This window comes from Manihot esculenta, chromosome 4 (genome assembly GCF_001659605.2).
Source record: "Manihot esculenta cultivar AM560-2 chromosome 4, M.esculenta_v8, whole genome shotgun sequence".
In the NCBI taxonomy this organism is placed as follows: domain Eukaryota; kingdom Viridiplantae; phylum Streptophyta; class Magnoliopsida; order Malpighiales; family Euphorbiaceae; genus Manihot; species Manihot esculenta.
Window position 1 is genome coordinate 2,803,921 of NC_035164.2, and position 23,958 is coordinate 2,827,878.

The window sequence follows — 23,958 nt, forward strand, 5'->3', positions numbered from 1 at the left end:
CCTCTTCCTGTTCCATGATAGATCTAGTTTTCTTCTGGGTCCCTTCTTGCTGGGCTCCCTGGTGGATCTCTCCATATTCTTCCCGGTGAAAGGACCTGTAAATAAGAAAGAATGGTCAGGGGCCTACCGGGTGTGCCCCGACAGAGGCCCTCCGACGCTCAAGTCAGATTTTATGGCTCAGAGTAGTATATTTAGGCAAGGGTTACAGTAAGAATAAAAATGGTGTCCAGGAAGGAGAATGATGAAGAAGAGAGTCCCTCCTGTGTGGCCTTTACCGTGATATATATATCTGTCTCTCTGCCACAATACTAGCTGTCTTCTGCCACAATGCTAACTGTCTTCTGCCGCCTAGCTCCATATGTACGGATGTGTCAGGCGCCCGCTCCATGCGTAACGGCCATTAATTCTCCTCTGATACGCATGCGGAAGGACCTACCAGTGGAGCATCTTGGTCATTTTCCCCTTTCCGAGCTGGGTTGAATGGTAGGGCTGAAGTTGAGCCTGGTGAGGGCCTGATTACTGGGCCAAGAGGTTTGGACCGGCTTGATTGAGGAGTCTAGGCAGAGTCCGGCCCTGTGACTGAGCGGGCTGGACCTGGCTCTAGAGGGGAATATTGAAGCCTTCGGATCATGGACTGTTTTTATGGGTCTGGCCTTTAGACCGGGGTGAAGAAATCCAGCGATCATCAAGTATGATAAAATATAAATAAAATAAAATATAAATAGAATGTGAAATAGTTCATTTTATTTGATGTTAATATATTTCAGCGGTTTTTTTATAATTTTAATTTTAAAATTTTAATTTATTTTAATTATGTCACTCTTTTAGTATTTATTAATGATTAAATTTTTATATTAATATAAATTTTAATACATACTAATAAATTATTTATATTATAAAATAAATATAAAAATTATAAAATCAACAGAATCAACTAATTTTTTTTATATCACATAAACTCCATAATGCTTTTTTATAAATCAACAAATTGTTATTGCAAGGTTTTTTAAAATTAAAAAATAAATCTAAAAATAATAATAAAATAATATCATTTCTTACTTTATAGAATTGTGCTGATAGGGTTGTAATATAACCAGCCTGTTTTTTTATTTTTTTTATCATTAGATTCTTTTATAATGAGTTCAAATCCAGTTAATTTGGCCTATTCAACCGTGAATTGAGTTATCCAATGGATTTTAAATTGATTCTTGCAAAACTCGACTCGACTGTATCTTAAATATCATTAATTCAACTGTTATCATAAATATATCAAAATGAATGATTTAATAATTTAATTATCATGATATTTTTTTATATTAAAAAAAATTAGCTAATTACATTCAATATATCCATCACTTTGATATTTATACAAATTATTTTCCATAGTATACTCATTAATTTTCTTTTAGATTATATAGACTTTAGAATATGTTTAGTAAAGTTTTTTATTTTCTTCATGAAAAAATAATTGATATTACTTTTTTTTAATGTTGTTATTTAATTTGATACTCTCCTTTTTTTATTCAAATATTAATTGTGCTAAAGTATTTTTTAAATCAATGAAAAAAATAATATAATATATAATATTTTCCAAAACTAAAAAAAAGTTTTATGTTGTCAATTTTTTTATATATTTTTTATTCATGCACTAAATCTCGAAAAAGAAAATACTTTTATATTTTTGAATTATATCTAAATTAATATATATATATATATATATATATATATATATATATATATATATTTACAACTCAATATTTTAATTTTTATATTTTGATTTTATTAAATTAAAAGTCCTTCAATGAAAATACTATACTTTTCAGTTTGATAAAATTAAATTTTAGAAATTAAATTATTTATTTTTAAAAATTAAGGAATATGAGTATTTGTTTTGATATAATATGAGAGTAAAAAATATTATAAATTTATAAGTAATCTAATTATTTTAAAGATAATTAAAAAAAAATTAGATAAAGAAATTCCAAGTTGATGTAATCAAAATATAGAAATTAAATTAATTAATTTTAAAAATAAAAAAATAAAATTAATTTACTCTATTTAAAAATTTATAATTTTTTTAAAAATTATTATTTAATCTTTATAATATAAAAAAATTAATTAAATAATCTTTTAATTTAAAAAAATATATTAAAATGTCTTCACTTTCTTTACTACTTATTTTTTCCTTTAATTTTATTATTAAATATTTTATTATTTATTCTCTATAATTTTAAAAAATTTATAAATTGATCTCTTAAATTTTTTAAAAAATTTATTAATTAATCTTTTCATATTAAAAATATTTTAAACTTTTTTATAATATTTAATTACTAAAATTCATGAAAAAATTAATTAATAAATTTTTTAAAATATTAAAAATATTTTACTATATTTTTTCAAATTAAATAATTAATTAATAAATTTTTTATGATATGAAGATTAAACAGTAATTTTTTTATTAAATAAAATGTTATTATCTAAAAATAAAAAAATATTCCCAAACAGTAGTAGAATCACGCGCCGGACAGTGGGAAAAGGCTTGTGGAAAAAAAAATATTTTTTTTTATTTTATAATTTTAATTTTTTTTAATTATTATTCACTCTTTTTTATTATAAGATATGTACATAAATTTTTAAAATTTTTTAATATATTTTTTAATATTTAATATATTAATCTTTTTTTATTATAAGATATGCACATAGCTTTTTATAATTTTATTTAATTTTTAAAATTTTTTTATATATTTTTTAATATTTAATAAATTTAATATATTTGAGATGAATATAATTAAAAAATTAATAAAAAGATTATATTTATTAATACGCGTGATAAAGTAAAATGAAAAGAAAAAAAAAGAAAGGATGACGAGACTTGAGAGGGTATATAAAAGACAAAGAGTGGGACTTCTGGGTCTCTGAATCACCGAGTCCTAACAACGAGCAACCCGCCCATGATAGTTGCTGCCAAACTCTCAGGGACCCAACTCTCTCTCTCTCTCACAGAAATGGGGCATTTCTCTGTCTGGTTGCTGATGCCTATAAACTGTACTCTTTTGAATGAAACTTAACTGGAAGAATTTTTAATTTGGATCATTGAATAATTTTACCCTCTGTGTAGAATTAGATTAGATTGATTGTTAATGAGTTTTAGATATTTCTTATGGTTTTCTGTGGATTCAGCATTGTTGGGTTGTTTTTTTCTGATTGTTTGTTTTGAAGCCAGAAACATTTGAGGGGAGAAAGTTGAGTCTTTTTATTTGGCTGCATTGAATGAAAACCCTCCTTTTGTCTGGAGAAGGACCCTCATGCAATTTCACTGTGAAAATTACTTAAAGAATTGAAAAAAGATATTAATTCTAATAATAATAATGAAAAAAAAAAGAAGATAAAGCTGAGGCAAGGAAAGCAATGGAGAGAGAGAGAGAGAGAGAGAGAGAGAGAATGAGGAGGGTGGGAGAGAGAGTGTGGGTTATGTACTGTCTTAGCCTGTCCCCTCCACCCAACACAGTCTCTCTCTTTCTCTCTCTCTCTCTCTCTCTCTCTCTCTCTCTCTCTTCTCATCAACAGTTCAAATCCAAAAGCCACCACCACATTGGCTTTTTTTTTTTTTCGCCTTTTGCTTTCTGTGCTTCCTATGCAATTGTCTACATCTGCTATTTCTGCTCCCTCTTCTCAGTACCTGCAAATGGGAGAGGAATCATTCTTTGAATTTCTGTGCTTTCTTGTTATTATTTGATACCCTTTTCTTTCTTTCTTTCTTTCTCCATCTTTTAGCTTTGTGTGTGAATGCTTTCTAAACATGACCTTCTTGTTGCTTTCTATTCATCTTCTTGCGCTACTCTCCTGTATTTAGCTTTATGGGTACCCTTCAAAAATATGAGTTTTCTTGCCATGATTTGACCTCATTTCCAATTTTCTATGGTTTTCTCTTAGCTTTGTGTGTACTCTTCTTTTCCACTTGATTACTCTCCGACCCTACTTTTTTTTTTTTTTAAAAAAAAAAGAAAAATTCCAGATATTTTTGCCTTTTTGGGGTTGGTTATGTTGTTGTACTGGTAATTTCGAAGCCCAATACTAAGATAAACAACACTGGGTTGGTTTTCATGGAAATTGATCTGAACCATGCAGTGACTGAGGTGGAGAAGAATGCATTTTGTACCAATGGGGATTCTTCCTCTTCTTCATGCTCTTCTAATTCATCTCCATCTCCTGCATCCTCTTCAATTTACTTGGAGCTTTGGCATGCTTGTGCTGGCCCTCTCACTTCACTGCCCAAGAAAGGGAATGTGGTGGTCTACTTCCCTCAAGGCCACCTGGAACAGGTCGCCTATTCTGCTCCTTTCTCTCCTGTGGAAATGCCCACCTTTAATCTGCACCCACAAATCTTTTGCAAAGTTGTAAATGTGCAACTCCTTGTAAGTACTAAACTGGGTTTTCTTCAATTTCTCTACCTTCTTTTTATTAGCTTCCTTAGTCATAACTTTACATTATTTGATTCCTTCTAGCTTGCAGCTTCTTTTTTAACTTTTCTTTTCCTAATCTGAACCAGGCTAACAAGGAGAATGATGAGGTCTACACTCAGCTTGCTTTGCTTCCTCAACCAGAGGTATCCTCTTGGAATTGACGTTATAGCTCATTCCTTCACTTCTTCCTTTGGGATTTATGTTCTGTTTACTTGTATTATGCAAGGAAAATTGCATTCTTTTGGGGAGCTAGGTACTATGTTCTTTTAGGTCTTAATAAATATATTGTTTGTTTTTCATTTTACTTTATAGTCTCACTCTAAGAGGTAGCTCAAATTCTATACTTTGAGTTGAGGGTGTTATTTTTGTGGGGAATTCTGTAGTTGGTAGGACAGAAGTTAGAAGGCAAAGAACTTGAAGATTTAGGAGTGGATGAAGAAGGTGGAGCTGGATTACCAGCAAAATCAACCCCTCATATGTTTTGCAAAACACTCACTGCTTCTGATACTAGCACCCATGGAGGGTTCTCTGTTCCCCGGAGAGCTGCCGAAGATTGTTTCCCTCCTCTGGTATGATTTTTATGCCTTCAATTGCTCTAATATTACTTGGTAGAATAATTTGTATCTCTTGTTAGAATTTGTTGTGAATGTGATGATATTTCTTTATCTGTAGGATTACAAACAGCAGAGGCCCTCTCAAGAGCTTGTGGCCAAAGACCTGCATGGAGTAGAGTGGAGATTTCGGCATATATATAGAGGTAAAACTTAATAGAATATTGGCTGGGATTCAATTGAGGCAATATTGATAGTGTTGTTTAATGTTTATTGCTTTTTAGGTCAACCAAGAAGGCATCTGCTTACTACTGGATGGAGTATTTTTGTGAGTCAAAAGAATCTTGTTTCAGGGGATGCTGTGCTATTTCTGAGGTATGCATATGGATAATGATTCTGAACTACAGGTTTATACCTTATTTGAAATTTAGGGAGATTTCCCTCTTCAAATTTCAAATTTAGCCTTTTAGGGAAAAAATCATTAGAAGGAAATGGAAGTATTAAACTGCAAAATTTGATCAACAGAAGCACTTAAAGCATCAATAAATCCCAAAAATGCAGCAGTGCTGGAGCCTGATAGGACAAAGGTCTTTTTTTTTTTTGGTATCAAATAAAAAATATAGAAAGTTTCATTTGCTGTATAAATGTCAGAGTTTCCTCCATTTGGTCATATACTCATAATCTGTTCATTGTGGACTTTGTAGAGGTGAAAATGGAGAGCTCAGATTGGGTATTAGAAGAGCGGCTCGACCAAGAAACGTTCTCCCTGATTCAGTTATTGGCAAGCAGAATTCATATCCCAGTGTTCTTTCTCCAGTGGCTAATGCGATATCCACCAACAGCATGTTTAATGTTTTGTACAGTCCAAGGTATCCCTAATATCAGAAATTGGATGTTATTTATCTTTCATTTAGTCATATTATTTTGTTAGAATTGTTAACCTGGTTCTTCAATACAACATCTAAATCTTAATTCCAGGCTAGTTAGGGTTTGTTATATGCCTCATTTTTAATTATTCAGCTTGGTTTCAAATCAATTTAGCATCAACATCTAAAAATTATAAATCTTTTGATACTATTTCCATCCATATCATTTTAGGTCCCCCATTTCCCTTTTCCACGACTGCACTACTAACTTACACATTTTCATACAGGGGTATCCAATGCTCTATGTTGAATATGACCTAACCATCTTAATCAACCTCCTCTTGTTTTATCCCTGATATCGTGTTCTATATTATTCACTCTCTAGGGGATGCAGTCGTTGTAATTTTATCCATTATCATAAAACTATAGATCCATTTTAGCATCCGTACTTATGCTACATTACTCTTGTGGGTATGTTGTGTCTTAGATGCCCAACATTTATTCATGTATAATATAGCTAGCCTAGCCACTATTCTATAGAACTTATCTTTCACTTCGTCAGGGATCCTATGGTTGCATAGTACACCACTCCTTCATGTCATCCATCCTATTTTGATCCAATGGGTTGCATGCTTATCTATTATTCCGTTCTTGTTGATGATAAAACTTAATTACTTGCAGCACTTGCATTTTGACACAAAAATTCCATCCATTAACCTCCCTTCCGTTCCTTCTATAATAGTTGAACTTAAAATGCATTTATTTTGTCTTACTTTTACATTGCTTGTTCTCAAGATTTCTCTTTCATGACTCTTTAATCTTTTTGGTTGACTTCTTCACTTGTTCTTCTACTGAGACAATGTCATCTGTGAATAATAGGTAATTATTGATATAGAAACATGTAGGATCTCAAAGCCGTTAACTGATATAAATATTGTTGTGGAGAACTCATCCATAAGCTATCATACACTTAGTAATGTGTTGTAATTGCCCTCTCATACATTGTTATGGAGCACACATCCATAACATTTTACAATTGAAACTGACTCCTTTTTCTCTAGCATCCTCCAGAAATTTCCATCAATATATCATTTGCTGTTTTTTAGGTTAATGAATACCACATGAAGATCTTTCTTCCTCTTTTATAGATTTCCATTAATTTTCTCAACTTAAAGATAGGCTTTATTGTAAATCTACTAGGCATTAATTTTCAGTGACTACAACTTCGGGATCAGGATTTTTGTTACTATAAATAAATTGCTCGTCCAGAGTAAATAGGTCCCCTACACAGGCTTATAAAGTTTGCAATATAAGCATTGTGTTTCATTATAGAATAACATTAGTCGCTGGATCAAATATCATGCGTGCAGTGGCTATGAACAATTTGCACTAAATCATTGGTTAATTTTGGATATTACACGAATTTTGACTTGCTACCTAATAAACAATTTGTTGTATTGAAACTAACCTTTATTCTCAGCAAATTGTTGAAGTTTTTCATATTTATCAAATTTATGGATATCAATATGGAAATGATTTCAAACAGCGCAAAATAGTGAAAAGGATATGCCAACCCTAAATAGTTTGGACTTAAGGCTTAGTTGTTGCTGTTGTCCTTTCTTTTTTTTTTTTTCTTATATTAATCATGCCAACTATGTTGTTATCTTACACATAAGGAGGCAAAACTTGGCGAATTGTTGACCGCATTTCTGCTCGGATGTTGAATGTCTTAGAGGATTCATTAATCTAGTCGTACACAAAGTGCAGTGGATGCAGGCTACTTCTACTGGGAAATTTTAAAATGGAAACCAAATGAATTCTTAATACATAGATTTAAGGTTTCAGGTTGAGTGCCTTTTCAAATTCAAATTGAGGATTTCTGGAATGGTTCAAATAGCACTTCTTATGTGGTGTTATCTATTAAGCTATCAGTGGTAGCTATTATGTGCATAGATATTTGACGGGGATATATTTCCTTTCACTTCTTTCCTTGTAACTCTATTTGTCTCCTTTTTTTCTTTTGCCCATAATGAGGCATATATTAGATGAAAAGGGAATTTAAAATTGTTAGGAATCACTCAAATGCAGGGCCAGTCATGCAGAGTTTGTTGTACCCTATAAAAAATACATGAAAAGCATCATGAACCCTGTGTGCATTGGGACAAGATTCAAGATGAGATTTGAAATGGATGATTCTCCAGAAAGAAGGTGTTGTGCAATTTAGTATTAGTGTATTACAGCAAAACTAATTCATGTCCTTGCAGTTATTTTTTAACATGATGGATTTTTTACTATCTGCAGATGCAGTGGTGTAGTTACTGGAAAAAGTGACTTAGATCCTTATAGGTGGCCTAACTCAAAATGGAGGTGCTTAATGGTATGTATTTTAGTCTTGCTTTACTTATCACTGATTGTTACTCTTTGTTGATTATTCTGTTTTCCATATACTTTTATGTGATGTAAGCATACCTTTTTTTTTTGGCTTATGTGATGTAAGCATACGAATGTTTTTTGCCACCTTGAACATGAATTGTATTATCTCTTGCTTATGTTTAGGCCAAACCTGTTTGCTTTGTAAGCTTTATATTTTTTTCTTATTGTGGACTCAATGATGAATATTTACATTATATAAAAACAATGTTGGGTACCGTTAGACAGTGACCCTCAAACACTAGTACATTATTGTTTCTTTATGAAGCAACATGGAACTTAACCCAAAAATAACATTCTATAAAAACAGCTTTGGTTTCATGTAGTCTAGTTGATTGACTGAAGTACCGAAGTTAATATTGTTTCCACGCAATCCAATTATCTAGTTGCATAGTTTGCATTTGTTGTCCCACATTGGTTTGAGACATGAGACGTGGATTTGCTACTAAATGTAAAGACTTGGGCAATCCCCCCACCCCCCCCAAACCCGCTTGAGCTAGCTATTTTTTTTAATGAAAAATTGGATACTATGCAAGATGATAATTTCTAAATAGTCAGATCTTTGGTATACAAATGGATAATAGGATAAATATGGGGAGTATGTGTTCATGTTTGTAATATAATGAAAAATTAAGAAGGTGGAGAGGTTATTTTATGATCTTCACATGAGATGTGACTTGGTGATTAATATAGACGTCTTTGATGACCCATTAAACAGGTGAGGTGGGATGAAGATATTGGCAGTGATCATCAAGAACGAGTTTCTCCATGGGAGATTGATCCTTCTGTTTCACTTCCACCCTTGAGCATTCAATCTTCCCCAAGGCTGAAGAAACTGCGGACTGGGCTGCCAGCAATGCCCCCTGATAACCCCATAACTGGTACAATATTTGTCCCTCTTCTTAATCTTACTAATTTGTGCACGTCTGAGATCTGTTGTATGTATTTGCAGGAGGGGGTGAGTTTTTAGACTTTGAGGAGTCTGGAAGATCCTCTAAGGTCTTGCAAGGTCAAGAAAATGTAGGTTTTGTGTCACCCTTGTATCGAGGTGACACATTAAACCGCTCACCAGATTTTGAGATGCAAAATTTAGCACATCAAAATCTTGTGTCAATTGGAAGAGAAAAGGCTAATATTGGCGAGATAACAAGGGCTCGCTCAACCACTTACACAGGCTTTGCGGAATCCGATAGGTTTCCGAAGGTCTTGCAAGGTCAAGAAATATGCCAACTGAGATCACTGACTGGAAAAAGTGATTTCAACCTAGGCGCTTGGGGCAAACCCAATCTTGGATTTGGTCCTTTCAACATATATCAAGCACCAAGAGCCAATTTCTATCCACTAGCAGCAGAAAGCCTGCAAAATATGTATTTTCATTATGGTGATATATATAAAACTGGCCAAGATCCTAGAATGCGCTCTTATGCTACTAACTTCCCAAGAGAAAATTTCCAATTTGGTGCATCTTCTATGCTGACTGCTAGAGATGAAGTTGGAAAATCAAACCAATCACATGAGCACAAGCCACAGGAAACAATTTCTGCTACACCAGCTTTAGGTGTAAATCTAATAAATCAGGAGGATAACTCTTTTAACGGGACTTCTAGTGGCTGCAAGCTGTTTGGGTTCTCATTGACTGCTGAATCAGCTATTCCAAATTCACAGAACTCTGGTAAGCGGAGTTGTACAAAGGTAAGCTGCATTAGAAGCAATACCAGACGTTGACTTGCATTTTCACTTTCTTTCTTACTCATCTTCATAAATTTGTTGAAGGTTCATAAGCAAGGCAGCTTGGTTGGAAGAGCTATTGATCTCGCAAGACTGAATAGCTACAGTGACCTGTTGGTTGAACTAGAGCGACTATTTAGTATGGAAGGCCTTCTACGAAATCCTAACAAAGGATGGCAGATCTTGTATACTGACAGCGAGAATGATGTAATGGTTGTTGGTGATGACCCATGGCAGTAAGTGTCTCTGTAATCAAACCAACCTTCTGGTATCTGCTATCCAGTGTATCACAAAATTGATGTGCACGCAATATAAATCATTCCATATTAATAAAAACAAGCCTTTCTTATGTTCTAACATAGTGGTGTCTTTGTTAAAAGCTGGGTAGCTAACCAGTCAAATGAGTGCGTGTGCCAAACAGAGTTGGTATTTTTGGCATTTCCCTTTGATGTTTGCATATTGAATTCCAACTTTTTATAGCAAGGTATTCCGTTTATAGGATTAAATGGCTGTATTATGGTCACCTTTTGAAGCTGAATCTTTTAGTTAATGAGTGGAGCATTGTGCATGCATATATTATATATATATATATATATATATATATATCAAATTGCACCTGCAGAATCCGGCAATGAGGGGAAAGATGGAAAGGAAGTTAAATATTTGTAGTGCATATTTCCGTGCATTAAATTAAAATAAAAAAAAAAAAACAGTACCCAGTATCCCGTTTCTTTCTTTTTTGTTGATGTTTTAGAATGATCAATAAATGCTAATCAGGACTCTTAACTAGATGATCCTTACCATGAGTTTATTTTTTTTCCTGGTAACAGTGAGTTCTGTAATGTGGTATCCAAGATCCATATATATACCCAAGAAGAAGTGGAGAAGATGACCATTGGAGTCATCGGTGATGATACTCAAAGCTGTTTGGATCAAGCTCATGCTGTAATGGAGGCATCAAAGTCTTCATCAGTAGGTCAGCCAGATTTTTCTCCCCAGTAATAAGTGTTTGCAATTCATACATGGTGGTAAGTACTGCGCTTGTGCAACTTGCCATAAAAACACGAACCTTGTTATGTATCTCATATCATTTGAATTCCAAGTTCATTGCTTGTCTTTATCAATGGAACAAATTGATGCTAAGAAGCTACTGTTCCTTCTGTGGCATTAATAATGAAAACTGAAGTGTGTTGAACTGTTTTAGGTTACTTCTTTCTTCTTGTCAACTGTATGTATCACCATAGAAATGTAGTACTGTTCTTCAAGCTTTTGCCTTGGGTAGCATATGAAGGCTTCAATTATTCTAATGCATCATATTGGCATGGATAGAACAAATCCCCGAGAAAGACATGACTTTCAATGAAGCACTTATTGTCTGAAGTCACTCCATTCGTGGATTATTAGGGGGTATCCCTGCGGCTCGCTGGTCGATGGTTCGTCCATCTGGGATCCTAAGATGTCAATTTTCTGCATTAATTAAACTGTATATCCAGTGCTTTCCCTGTGCTGTGAGTAGTTTACATTTCAAAATGAGTTTAAGAAAACAATAGTTTACTTGACTGCAGCAGGATGTTTTAAATAGAAACGTACTGTGGAGAAACATTGCTTAAAGAGTTGACAACCAATGAGTATTCTTCTGATTTCGCAAACCCCTGCCCGAATTTCATATGGTTTGGCATCTCGAAGACGGCGGGCAGTTGGGTACTCATTTATGGGAAAGATTTACATAAACTGGGACAACATGAATCATAGTGTAAATGCATGGAGTTTCATGTAGCTCTGGATCTACATGGATATGGTCGAGATAAGAATAATATGTATGCTTTGATAATCTAAGTTTGATTGTATGCTTATTAGCCCCAGGTCAAGATATGAAAAGCAGCAGCAGGACTCATTTCTGTAAACTCTCAGGAATGTCCCACATGATAATAATGAAAAACATGAAGACACCAGCTTTGGTCAAGGCTGGTAGCAACATGGTCCCAGACAGAATTTGAGATTTTCCTTCAATGTTTGCTTTTCATTTCTTGACAACCAAAACAAGGAAAAAGAGGAGAGGCAGACTGAGAAAGGAACCCAATATTCATCCAGATATAAAATTCTGTGATTCATAAATTTTTTTAAAAAAAGCTACTTTTTGATTTCTAAAATAAATTATTTTATGAAATTGTACTGTTTAAAATTATATATAAGTAAATTAAATTATTAAATGATTAAATTCAAGTTTTTTACTTGTAAAAAATATTATTTTTTATTTAAATTTAATATTATTTTAATTTTTATTTTACTATTTTTTACGTTTTGTAAATGGGCACATTTTGTATAATTTATTTATTTAATCAAATATATATTTAATAATATTTTAACATTTATATTTATTTTTTTATATTTTATTTAAATTTTTTTAAAATTAAAATCAAATTAACTATTTAAATTTAATTGAAACTAGAATCAAAATTATACAAGTCATAACAATAATCATTGTCTAATTGAAATTAGAATGTAAAATATATAAAATTAATAAATAATTTTTAAAATTATAAAAATTAATTTTTATTATTAAAAAATAATATTTTATTAAATCATTACTTATTTCATATTTAATAAAATATAAAAATTTAATTAATAAAAAAATAAATTTAATTTATTTAGTCTTTAAATAAAAATATAAAAATTTAATTTGACTAATTTTTTTAAATTGATCACCCCTATCACATTAGGGACAGAAATTTAAAACTATAAAATTTAGAGTCTTTTTACAAAAATTTTCCATTAGAAAAACCAGAGGGTACTTTTGAGCGCTCGGACGGAAATTGAAAGTAGCTGTTAGCCTTTGAACTTTGAGCTCAGAGAAGAAAAAACCCAGGCAGAGCAGAGAGACCCCTCTTTCTCCTCGCAGCGCTAAAACCTCCCCTTCTTCTCTTCTTCGACAATGCCATAAACAAGCCATTTCTATTTCCCTCCTCTTCCAATCCCAGTTGCTGCGACTAATTATTACTAGCAATGGAAGTTGGCGGTGGTGGAGGCGGCAGTAGAGACAAGAGTTCTTCGCCGGTGACCAAACCATCAAAATTTGCAGTCTATCAAAATCCTGCTTTATCCGCTGCCTTAACCGCCAACAGCCTCCAGCCCTCTAAATCTGTTTTCCTCTTTATCTTCTTTCTCTCCTCTGCTTCCGCTTTCGCTCTATTCTCTATTATCTCCAGGTATAGACTTCACATGAACACAAGTCTATGTTGATTTGTATCTGTATAATCTTGTAGCTTGACTTGACAATGTAGGGCCTCCCTTTGGAGTTGTTAGCTTGTGAATGTTAATTAGGGTTTAAGGGGGTTTAGCTTTGATCTTTTCTTATTTTATTTACACTTTTTTCTTTATTTGTTTTGTTTGTTTGCTAAAGAACACTAGGAGATTTACTGGATGATTATCATCATCTGTGTCTCTTTCTGGTTTTTTTTAACCTTCCCTGTGGAGGTTGATATGATAAACTAGGGTTAGTACTTCAGTTAGAGCTGTAGAATATTTAGGGATTTCACTATGCATTTTGGTTGGTTTCAATTGTATATTGTTTTCACGGTACAATTTAAGAATTTGATTGCAAGTGGGAAACAAAACTAATGGAATAGTTTGTCTATAGTCTCATGTTATGATGATTGATAAGTTTGCACCATCGACTAAGATTGTCAGACCTACATGCTATTTGATGTTTGTACAATTCGTCTCCCTCCTCCCCCCTCCCTTGAAGTTTTGCTGTGTACTTGCATTTACAAAAAGGTAGAAAAGTTTTTTCTAATAGGTAAAATCAAAAGAAAAGAAAAAAATTGGCCTGTTAGTTCCTACGGAGAGAACAACTTGAGTCCATAATATGGCGGTCATTTATCTTGAAAGAATTCTCAACACCAAGTATATGCTCTGTGGCTGCGGTAACCTGGTAAGGTTGGTTTAGTAGAATCTAATGTGACTGACATTATCATTTGTCTTCACAATGATGAAGGGAAAATGGACTGATTGAAACAATGAGATACACAAATTTCCCCCTAGAGGCAGCTTGTAAGTTGTCTAGTTCAGTGGAATTTCCTTAACCATCTGATTAAATATTATGTCACTGTTGCTATATTTGATATTTGTTACATTGTATTTTGTTGTGTCAGATATATTCTCAAAAGTCATACAAGCTTTCGTGGGTTCAGTTTTTATTGGATCTTTATTTTCCCTCTACAAAGCCATCTCTTGGCATAGAGGTGCAGCTGGTGTTCCAATAAAATCTCCCTCTAAAGAAACTAAGGATCAATCACTTCTAACGACCCATCAGCTGGGGCTTTTGGGATTAAAGCCAAAAGTTGAATCAGTTATAACTGAAGCTTCAAAGAAACCTCCCAAGTCCAAACCCATTTTGTCTGCTTCAGAAGTCCTTGTCCCAATTCACCAACCAATTATCAGTTCCAATCGTAAGTCCCGAGTTGGCCCTGATAAATCAAATGCTGGCAGTGGGAATAAAATGACTTCTTTCAGCACCCCATCCATGTCACAGAGTTCTCCATCCTCTTTATACCTTGTTGCTGGGGCTAGTTCACCTCTAGCCTCTACTCACTCTTCTCCAGGGATCGATTCAGCAGTCTCAACTCCTTGGTCAGGCAAGCGAACCACCTTTACTAAAGAGATAGCCACAGAAGAACAGCTTGAGCAGTTTTTGGCAGAAGTAGATGAGAAAATTGCAGAGTCAGCTGGGAAACTTGCAACTCCACCCCCCACTATTAGGGGCTTCAGTGTGGCTAGTCCTAATGCTGTAGCTAGTCCAGCTAATACATCTGGAACTACAAGGAGCACACCCTTGCGACCTGTGAGGATGTCTCCTGGTTCACAGAAATTTACCACTCCACCTAAGAAAGGAGAGGGTGACCTTCCTCTACCAATGTCCATGGAAGAGTCTATTGAAGCTTTCAAGCATTTGGGCATCTATCCTCAAATTGAACAGTGGCGTGACCACCTTAGGCAATGGTTTTCATCAGTTGTACTGAATCCTCTACTTAACAAAATTGAAACCAGCCACATTCAGGTCTTCCATCATCAAAATTAGCTTGTCGTTTATTATTTTTACAACTCTATGGTTCAGTAGAAAATCTTTCATTTGTGTTATTATTCTGTTTAATTAGTATATATCTGTTTGTTTTCAGTGTTTAAGTGGAATTTGTGATTATAGCATTCTTCAATGATAGTTTACACTTCATGGAAAAATCTTCTGCATGTCAATTGTTAAGAGCATTCAGTTATGCTCTTTTTCTTACAGGATATGTGCTCTCAAATGATTAATATATGTCATTTCAGAAATCTTTTGTAGTATATGGGGCAGAATATTCTGCATAATTTGTGAAACAAGTCTTGATTAGTCATCATGTGTTATGTTCAGAAGTTGGCATCTTTTTGAAATTAGCTTTAAGTTCAGAAATCTAAGAAATTTATGTTGAAAACTTGAAATGAATGCTTGTTCTATGTCCCTTTTTCTTGCTGCGATTCTCCCTGTAAAATGGCTTAAACAAATCTGTTATATAGTTATCACTATTTTAGTTAAGCATTATTATGCGTAGGTAATGCAAGCAGCTGCTAAACTTGGTATTTCGGTCACAATTAGTCAAGTGGGAAGTGATTCACCAACTGGTGGAACTCCTGCTTCTATGTCTTCAGTTGATAGGAAGGAATGGCAGCCAGCATTCGCACTTGATGAAGATGGACTTCTATATCAGTTACGTGCTACTCTTATGCAGGCTATTGATGCTTACATGCGTAAGTTTGTCCACCACTACTTCTCTCTCTCTATCTTATATCTATATGGCTCTGTACTATGGGTTGGGTTTATTATTTGGATTGTTGATAAGCATTTATGTTTTCTGATCTTACCACATGTAGCTAAGTTGCCTCTGGCTAACCTGCTACAGTCCCCACAGCAAAATCCTATGCTCCCCATCATGCAGGAGTGTGTGGATGCCATCACTGAACACCAAAGGCTCCATACATTGATGAAAGGAGAATGGGCCAAAGGTTTGCTTCCACATACCAGTGTTCCAGAAGATTATATGGTACAGAGGATTCAGGGTATTCAGAATCTTAAACTTGTCACTTTATTCTTATTATCCATTTTTCATCTCAATTTATCTTTTAGAAAATTTCTATATCTGACGTCAATGTGCAACTCATCCTTAGTATACCTGCTTGTGGAATTTTACAGAGCTTGCCGAAGGAACCTGCTTGAAGAACTATGAGTACCTGGGAAGTGGAGAGGTTTATGAAAAAAAAAAGAAGTGGACTCTTGAGCTTCCTACAGACTCACACTTGCTCTTATACTTATTTTGTGCTTTCCTAGAGCACCCAAAGTGGATGCTTCATGTGGATCCTACATCTCATGCTGGAGTGCAGTCTAGCAAAAACCCCTTATTTTTAGGGGTTCTTCCCCCAAAAGAAAGGTTTCCTGAGAAGTATATTTCTGTCTTGTCCAGTGTCCCTTCCACTATTCACCCAGGAGCTTGTGTAATGGTTGTTGGAAAGCAAAGCCCTCCAATCTTTGCCTTGTACTGGGATAAGAAACTACAATTCTCTCTTCAGGTAGGTAATGCGATATTCTAACTTCGTAGTGATGGATGGAAAGAGTGAGGGCTAAAATGGCAATAATGAAATTGCTCACGTATCAGTCGAGGGTCTTAGAAATGCTCCCTCATTTACTAAGGCAATTTCAACTTTAATAATGAAAATAAGCAATTTATGAAAGCATCAATGAAATGTTAAGGATAGTGGCATTGATATGGGCATGAGGCTCAACTGAAACACCAAAAATATTGCACAAAGGGAAAGCAGATTAGAGAAAGGATGGATGGAAGTAGTAAGATGCAAGGTTGGATAACATTATTATCATAATCAATTTTAGAACGCATTGTGATTACGTTAAATGTGCATTCATCTATACTCTTGGGGTCAATACATTAACAAGATGATAGCTGCATCACACATTAGTGTGTCTGCCGTAATGTACATTTTGCATGTGATGTGTGTGAGCTTACTTCACATTTGACAATTGAAGTGAAACACAGTGATGATATTTGAATGTGTTAGTGACATATAGTCTCAGGCTGCATAATATATGGTGCTGCGAAGTTGAAAGTAAAAAGAAATTTTGTTCTTTGATTCCAGGGAAGAACAGCATTGTGGGATTCCATCTTGCTTTTGTGCCACAGGATCAAGGTAGGATATGGAGGCATAGTTCGGGGCATGCATCTTGGTTCGTCAGCCTTAAGCATCCTTCCAGTTCTCGAGTCAGAAACTGACGACTGACTATTTAATAGATGTGCCTGTGTATGATGGACAATGCAAGTCTCAACCCAATGGCTAAATGTTCAAGTCACTGGACCAGTTAAAAATCTTCCTTCCTATAAAAGGGCTGTCCAAAATTTTGGTAGTGTACTTTTTCAGTCCACTCTGCTTGTCTTGCCGTTTTCTGGAGAGAAACTGACAAAGTTCTCTGAATCTTTCCCCCAAATTGCCTTTCTTTCTTCGGCCTTAAATGTTTGTAAGGATGAAAGTTTGTTCAAAAGTATCAGTTATGTAGATTTCCCTAGCTAATGTTCTGTTTTGATTAACCCGTGCTGATTTATGGCCCTCTTAAATATGTTCCAAAAACAATAGACCAAGACAATGATTTTTTTTTTTCCTTCAAATTATAATCCTTCGTGTCGTATGAAACCGAATTTGTGATAATTAACAGTTGCATGATTACGTGATATTTAGGTTTTAGCGTCTAAATTCAGACGGTTTAATCTTGGTGAACCAAATAATTTCATTTAAATTGTTTAGTTCACAATTTATATTCTTAACATTTATTAAAGGAAAAACTACTGAAAAAAATTTTCAAATATTTCCATTATTTTATATTTATAATCAAAATGTCAAATCTTAGATAATAAAACTAAATAAAATTCTAAAAAATTAACAGTAATTTTTTAAAAAAATTTATTTGACTAATAAAATGTCATTAACATACATATTTTATTTTAATAATATTATTTTTTTATTAATTTATTATCTATCTCATATTTATACTTTTCTATACAATGTAGTAACGAAAAATAAAAATTGGAAACAGATTTTGAAAAAGAAAACTATATAATATTTTATTTTATTCAATATTATTAATATAAAATAAACTTTTACATAATATGAATATATAATATAATAGTTTCAAATATTTTTTTAAAGCAAAATTAATTATTATATTAATAAAATTTTATCAAATAAAGAGAGATATTATTTCAAACAGACAGACGATTATACCTAATAGATTCTCTAATCAAAGTATGAACCGTGAGAGTAGTATTACGGCGAACCCGTGTAATATAAATATCAGTTTTAGAGTCTAACAAAGATTTATGATCATTTAAAATTAAACCCCTGTATAAGATAATTTGACAAAAATTGCTCCTCAAGTACTTGTCTAAACCCCCTGCACAACATATATTAGCAAAGATGTTCCTTCTTCTTTCTCATCTCTCGAGTATAAATCATTAAAATCTCCCGAACAAAATTATGGAAGAGAGTTTCTACGAGATAAATCTCGAATAAGATTCCAAGACTGAGGTCGTCGTTGCGATTTCAGAAACTCATAATAACCAGTAAACCTCCATTGGATATTATCTTACCAAATAATCGAATCAATAAAATTTAAAGAAAAGCTAATCACAGAAATAGACACATGACTTTTTCACATGAAAGGTCACCTTCAAATCCTTATCTGAGATCCTTATCTGAGAAGCAAACTTTTTCACATGAAAGGTCACCTTCAAATCCTTATCTGAGAAGCAATTATCAAAATGTAAAAGTTACGAAAAAATTTTATGTGAGAACTAAGAGTTTTTGTTTCTATCAAAAATAAAATGTCCGACTTGTAACTAGTAATCAAATCCTTCAATACATTAAATGTCCGAGAATTGCCGAGTTCTCGGCAGTTCTAACATAGAACGATCGTTGCTTTCGGCTATCTTGACTTTTGATGGGAGAAGCCACTTGGATAGTCAATTAATGCAGATCGTCTTTCATGGAAAAGAAAAAAGAAGTTAAATTTAAGAAGAGAAAAAGGCGAGAGTATCGAGTTACAAAAAAATTACAAAGAAAAATAATAGTTTCGAATATTAACCTTTAAAATATTTTAATATCTATAATATTTTTATAAAATAGAAATCCATTTATAATAAATATCTATTACTTATAATCTATTTATTATTATATAATAAATATAAAATATATTTCTTTTTAATATTAAATTAAAATTTTATAATTTATTAAAATTTTAAGAATTATAATGTAATTTATTGTTAATTTTTCATATTCAATTTAATTTTTTATTTATAATACAAATTAAAATTATTTTATTTTATTATAGAATTTTAGATATAAATACGCAGTAACGTGTGAAATTTTTTTATCCTAAAGCTTTTAAGTGTTATGTTTAAATTTCATTTAGTCAACTTTTGTTCATATTTACTTTAGTTGTTCAAGTTTCCCATAAGCCCGTCTAGCTCAGTCGGTAGAGCGCAAGGCTCTTAACCTTGTGGTCGTGGGTTCGAGCCCCACGGTGGGCGAAATTATTTTTCATTTCATTATACTGCATACGGAAATAAAACGCACCGTTTTTTGTATCAAATCACCAAGCAATCGGCTCCCACAAAGAGGAGAGCGCTTTTCAGTTTAAATCAAACTAAATCGGTTTGGTGTTTCACATGATTAACCAAGTAAACTAACCCAATCCAAACCAGCTCACCCCAGCCCAAACTCAAAAGTTAAAATCCCTCAACCTAAACCACTCCTTATAATCTCTTCTGCAATCGCAAGGCGCATCACACTCCCGTAGCAGTCGCAGCCCCTCCTCCACCAAATCAAGCCACCGAAGCAAGTTGTCGGCCCCTCTACCCACGTTAACGCAAGTCGCGACCGCCTCTCGATCCGATGAGTTGGTAATACTGAGGATTGGAGACTATGCAGAGGTCATTGTGCTGAGATTTATTGTTTTGAGGTGGGATTATTGTACTTGGGTGTTAAACTTATTTAAATCTGTGGGTTTATTGATTTGAAGTGTGTGTATTTGGTATTAGGGGTTTGAGGATCAGGAATTTTGAAATTGGAGTGTAGTTGGTTGAATTGTATTTGGGATTAGGCCAGTATTCAATTGTATTGAACAATAAATAGACATAAAGTTCTTTGTCATTTTACAGTATGAGCACAGGTGAAAAGAGGCGATTGAATGGAGAGGCTGAAGAAGAAGATGATGATGACATAGATGGTGGACTCGATGCATGGGAGAGGACTTACACCGATGAGAGATCATGGGAGGCTCTGGAAGAGGATGAATCAGGACTGCTTTGTCCTATAGACAATAAGGCCATCTACCATGCTCAGTATCGGCGACGCCTTCGTTCCCTTTCTGCCAATGCTGCTCGCATCCAGAAGGGCCTTATTCGCTTTCTTTATATCGTTGTTGATCTCTCCAGGGTATTTCTCTCTCTCACCACTCCATGCTTCGGTCTATCTTTTGTGATTGAAGAGAGAGATCTGGCATCAGTAGTAATAGGGTCAGATCAACAGAAATGGTGGTATATCGCAGTGTGACGCAATAGGAGCATGGATTATTTTTCATCTCTATTTGGAAAATTAAATTGTAAAACTTGTTAAAGACTTGGGTTAACCTTTCTTTCAATATGTCCATGACTTTCTGTGAAAACTTTCTCAACTTCACAACTCTGCAATACTCTATTAAATTGAGATGGTTGGCAGTTTAAGCGGATTATATACAGATTCCTCCAGAGTTATGGAACTAATTTTTGCAAAATTGAAGTTATTCCACTATAATAATAAGGCTTAGTTTCTTTAAGTTGTGACTTGTGATTGTGAACCCAAGATTCATGCCAACATAAAAGATAAGCATGGGAGCACTGGAAAGCTTGGCTGGTGAGAAGGGAACTATCTTCAATTGATACTGAAAATAGTAAATTCAGAGGTGTGGCGATAGGCACTCGGCTAAAGAGCCAGGAAGTGAAGCTCATGGCCCCAAATAATTAAGGTTACATTAAGAAAGAGCCAAGGAGGAACCTATAATAGAATGGAGGAGAATGGAAGGAGAAGGGTCTAGAAAGAGACGGCTGACATTAAAGGCAAGATGGTTAATTAGTTAGAAGAACAAGGGAACTAAAATACATGAGAATGTTGCCAGAACTAGAATCTATGTATGGGGACCCATTTCAGTTGAGGGGGATTTATCTGGTATGGAGGGCAGTACAATCTGCTCAGGGAATCTTCTATGGGCTCTTTGCAGCCATTTTTATTTTGTTAATACATTTTTTGCTCTCTGCTTCAGTATTTCTTTTATCATTTGAGGAGGCGAGATATGTTGTAGCTTTGCAATATTAACTGTGAAAGGGCTTTCTGACATTGACATTGTCATTGCAGTACAAGTTTCAGTTCTTTTACAAACTCTCAATTTACAGTTCAAATGATTCCTAACCGTATCGTGCGGCTAACTTCTGTAATTGTGCATTTTGTTCCTGTCAACTTGTCTAGGCAGCATCAGAGATGGATTTTCGGCCAAGTCGAATGGTTGTGATCACAAAACATGTTGAGGCTTTTATTAGGGAGTTTTTTGATCAGAATCCACTCAGCCAGATTGGTTTGGTAACTATAAAAGATGGGGTTGCACATCCCTTAACGGAGCTTGGTGGGAGTCCAGAGTCCCATATTAAGGCTTTGATGGGAAAGATGGAATGCTCAGGTGATTCCTCACTACAGAATGCCTTAGACCTTGTCTGCGGATATCTTGATCAAATTCCATCATATGGTCACCGTGAAGTCCTGATCTTATATTCAGCTCTCAGTACCTGTGATCCAGGAGATATAATGGAGAGCATCCAGAAATGCAAGAAATCTAAAATAAGGTGCTCAGTTATTGGTCTTTCTGCAGAAATGTTTATATGCAAACTCCTCTGTCAAGAAACTGGTGGATTATACTCTGTTGCAATGGATGAGGTGAGTTTTAGTGGATTTTCAGATTCACTTGGAATTGAATGAAATATTACATTTTCTTTGCAATTTATGGTGAAAGCCATCATCTGATAGTTCTCAGCACCAGAAACATTTTATTAATGCTTTTAATATGCGTGCATGTTCTTGCTACTCTACCTATAATTGTAGGTATTCACTTTGTTATTGTTGCTTCTTTATCAATATAACTTCTTATCTATCTGAGCTCTAAGGCTACGTAAAATTCAGAGATTTGTGTAATTTACCTGTATCAATTTATCTGATTCAGGCCCATTTCAAAGAGTTAATGCTGGATCATGCACCGCCACCTCCAGCAATAGCAGAATTTGCTATTGCTAACTTGATTAAGATGGGTTTCCCACAGAGGGCAGCCGAGGGCTCTATCGCTATATGTTCTTGTCATAAAGAAGCTAAAGTGGGTGATGGTTACATTTGTCCAAGATGCAAGGCACGTGTATGTGAGCTTCCTACTGAATGCCGGATTTGTGGATTGACACTGGTTTCTTCACCCCATTTGGCAAGGTCCTATCATCATCTCTTTCCCATTACACCATTTGATGAGGTGTCTCCACGGCAAAATACGCCACTTCAAAGACCACCAAAAACTTGTTTTGGCTGCCAACAGAGCCTCCTCAATCCTGGTACGTTAGGAACTTGTGGTTGTGGTTATGCATGTGACCTCCAATATATGCTTCTGTTACGTTTGATATGCTGTAATATAATATGATGCAATCAAATTTTCTATTAGATCTCAATAAAGAATTTTGTTTCCATTTTGTATTACAGTATGCTAGACATAGCCTTCATCCATATGCAGTGTAGGGCCTGCTTGTATTTTTTGTTGCAAGTAAAGAATGGAAAATGGGTGTCATAAACTACACAACCTAATTGCAAGACAAATTTAATTACGCTAGGTAATGTAAACGCCTTATCGAAGACAGCTATCATTTTGTAAAGAAGTTGATGAAGAAAAATGTACGCTTTCAGGTCAATCACGTTTACTCATGGAACTTCCATTAGTGGAGGCCTTAGGTTTAGGATGAGTTATGTCTCTCTTCCTCCCTTGGCCAGTGTTTCTCTCTCTCTCTATCTCTCGCTCTCTCTCTGTCTGTGTGTGTATACTGATTTATTGGTGATTTTGTCATAGGCAACAAGCTTGGCCTTTCTGTTGCTTGCCCAAAATGCAATCAGTACTTCTGTGTTGATTGTGATATTTACATTCACGAGAGCTTGCATAACTGCCCAGGCTGCGAGAGTTTCAGACATTCATAGACGCGATTAGCACTGATGAAAAATGAGGAATTTTTGCTCCAACTTTTATGTCTTCCAGAGGCCATACAGCTATGATTATTGTTCTAGTACTGGACCTTCAAGCCAAGTCTGAGCAAGTTCAGGGCATACATCCCATCTATAAGATCATCAGCTTCAGAAGCGTAGATGATTATCTTGGCCTAGATGGATGAAATTAAATGTATTTGCATATCCTTTGTAGCCTTTTTTCATTTTTCCTCAATCTCAACTTTTGGTAATGCAAACAGGAAGAATTGAAACGTAACTTGCTTATTTGCGGCTGTTATGATGCTAGATGTGGCCAATGTGTTGAACTCATATTAGAACCAGTATCCATTTCAATTTTCAGGAATATCAGGACCAAAATTGTATCAGGCTTTTGAATTTTACATCGATTTTAATTTAACTGGTGAATTTTATTTATTTATTTAGAAAAAGAGAATTTTGATCTACAATCTACAAGTAGTTCGGCAGGTTCATTCTAGTTCAAAAGTATTTGATCTTTGATTTTGAGTCTGATCTCGGTTCTATATGTTTACTTGCGATACATTCCCTAATTCC

At 34.3% G+C, this 23,958-nt stretch overlaps 3 protein-coding genes and 1 non-coding gene across 7 annotated transcripts; all 4 read left to right on the top strand.

The window, feature by feature from the left end:
- The first annotated feature begins 3,512 nt into the window (after window positions 1-3,512).
- Window positions 3,513-11,303, top strand: LOC110613671 (auxin response factor 4). 4 transcript variants are annotated; one of them, XM_021754901.2, is made up of 13 exons: window positions 3,524-4,415; window positions 4,550-4,606; window positions 4,847-5,032; window positions 5,136-5,220; window positions 5,299-5,389; window positions 5,719-5,883; window positions 7,969-8,088; window positions 8,182-8,257; window positions 9,029-9,191; window positions 9,263-10,002; window positions 10,084-10,274; window positions 10,869-11,066; window positions 11,243-11,303. In XM_021754901.2, exons 1-12 carry the CDS (start codon window positions 4,104-4,106, stop codon window positions 11,038-11,040), a joined length of 2,358 nt encoding a protein of 785 aa, XP_021610593.1. In that variant the 5' UTR covers window positions 3,524-4,103; the 3' UTR covers window positions 11,041-11,066; window positions 11,243-11,303. The 4 variants fall into 4 exon arrangements, with proteins under 4 accessions (XP_021610594.1, XP_021610593.1, XP_021610592.1 ...); XM_021754900.2 differs by having other exon boundaries at window positions 3,525-4,415; window positions 10,869-11,303; XM_021754902.2 differs by lacking the exons at window positions 10,869-11,066; window positions 11,243-11,303 and having other exon boundaries at window positions 3,513-4,415; window positions 9,263-9,982.
- Window positions 11,304-12,777: 1,474 nt separating this feature from the next.
- LOC110613807 (transmembrane protein 209) lies at window positions 12,778-17,646 on the top strand. The gene is made up of 7 exons (XM_021755134.2): window positions 12,778-13,244; window positions 14,033-14,088; window positions 14,190-15,094; window positions 15,624-15,819; window positions 15,943-16,128; window positions 16,262-16,635; window positions 17,218-17,646. Exons 1-7 carry the CDS (start codon window positions 13,042-13,044, stop codon window positions 17,356-17,358), a joined length of 2,061 nt encoding a protein of 686 aa, XP_021610826.1. The 5' UTR covers window positions 12,778-13,041; the 3' UTR covers window positions 17,359-17,646.
- Window positions 17,647-19,585: 1,939 nt separating this feature from the next.
- On the top strand, window positions 19,586-19,658 carry TRNAK-CUU. Its single transcript has one exon. It is a non-coding gene; the product is annotated as a tRNA-Lys (tRNA).
- Window positions 19,659-19,818: 160 nt separating this feature from the next.
- LOC110613446 (general transcription factor IIH subunit 2) lies at window positions 19,819-23,803 on the top strand. Its single transcript, XM_021754573.2, has 5 exons — window positions 19,819-20,089; window positions 20,289-20,565; window positions 21,631-22,092; window positions 22,376-22,748; window positions 23,255-23,803. Exons 2-5 carry the CDS (start codon window positions 20,290-20,292, stop codon window positions 23,377-23,379), a joined length of 1,236 nt encoding a protein of 411 aa, XP_021610265.1. The 5' UTR covers window positions 19,819-20,089; window position 20,289; the 3' UTR covers window positions 23,380-23,803.
- The last annotated feature ends 155 nt before the right edge of the window (window positions 23,804-23,958 follow it).

Coding starts and splice junctions, on each gene's coding strand:
- LOC110613671 (XM_021754901.2), top strand. CDS start 4,104: ATGGAAATTGATCTGAACCATGCAGTGACTGAGGTGGAGAAGAATGCA. Junction 5,033..5,135: donor AAGATTGTTTCCCTCCTCTG/GTATGATTTTTA, acceptor CTTTATCTGTAG/GATTACAAACAGCAGAGGCC. Junction 10,275..10,868: donor GTTGGTGATGACCCATGGCA/GTAAGTGTCTCT, acceptor TCCTGGTAACAG/TGAGTTCTGTAATGTGGTAT.
- LOC110613807 (XM_021755134.2), top strand. CDS start 13,042: ATGGAAGTTGGCGGTGGTGGAGGCGGCAGTAGAGACAAGAGTTCTTCG. Junction 15,820..15,942: donor GGCTATTGATGCTTACATGC/GTAAGTTTGTCC, acceptor TACCACATGTAG/CTAAGTTGCCTCTGGCTAAC. Junction 16,129..16,261: donor TATGGTACAGAGGATTCAGG/GTATTCAGAATC, acceptor GGAATTTTACAG/AGCTTGCCGAAGGAACCTGC.
- LOC110613446 (XM_021754573.2), top strand. CDS start 20,290: ATGAGCACAGGTGAAAAGAGGCGATTGAATGGAGAGGCTGAAGAAGAA. Junction 22,093..22,375: donor ACTCTGTTGCAATGGATGAG/GTGAGTTTTAGT, acceptor TATCTGATTCAG/GCCCATTTCAAAGAGTTAAT. Junction 22,749..23,254: donor ACAGAGCCTCCTCAATCCTG/GTACGTTAGGAA, acceptor ATTTTGTCATAG/GCAACAAGCTTGGCCTTTCT.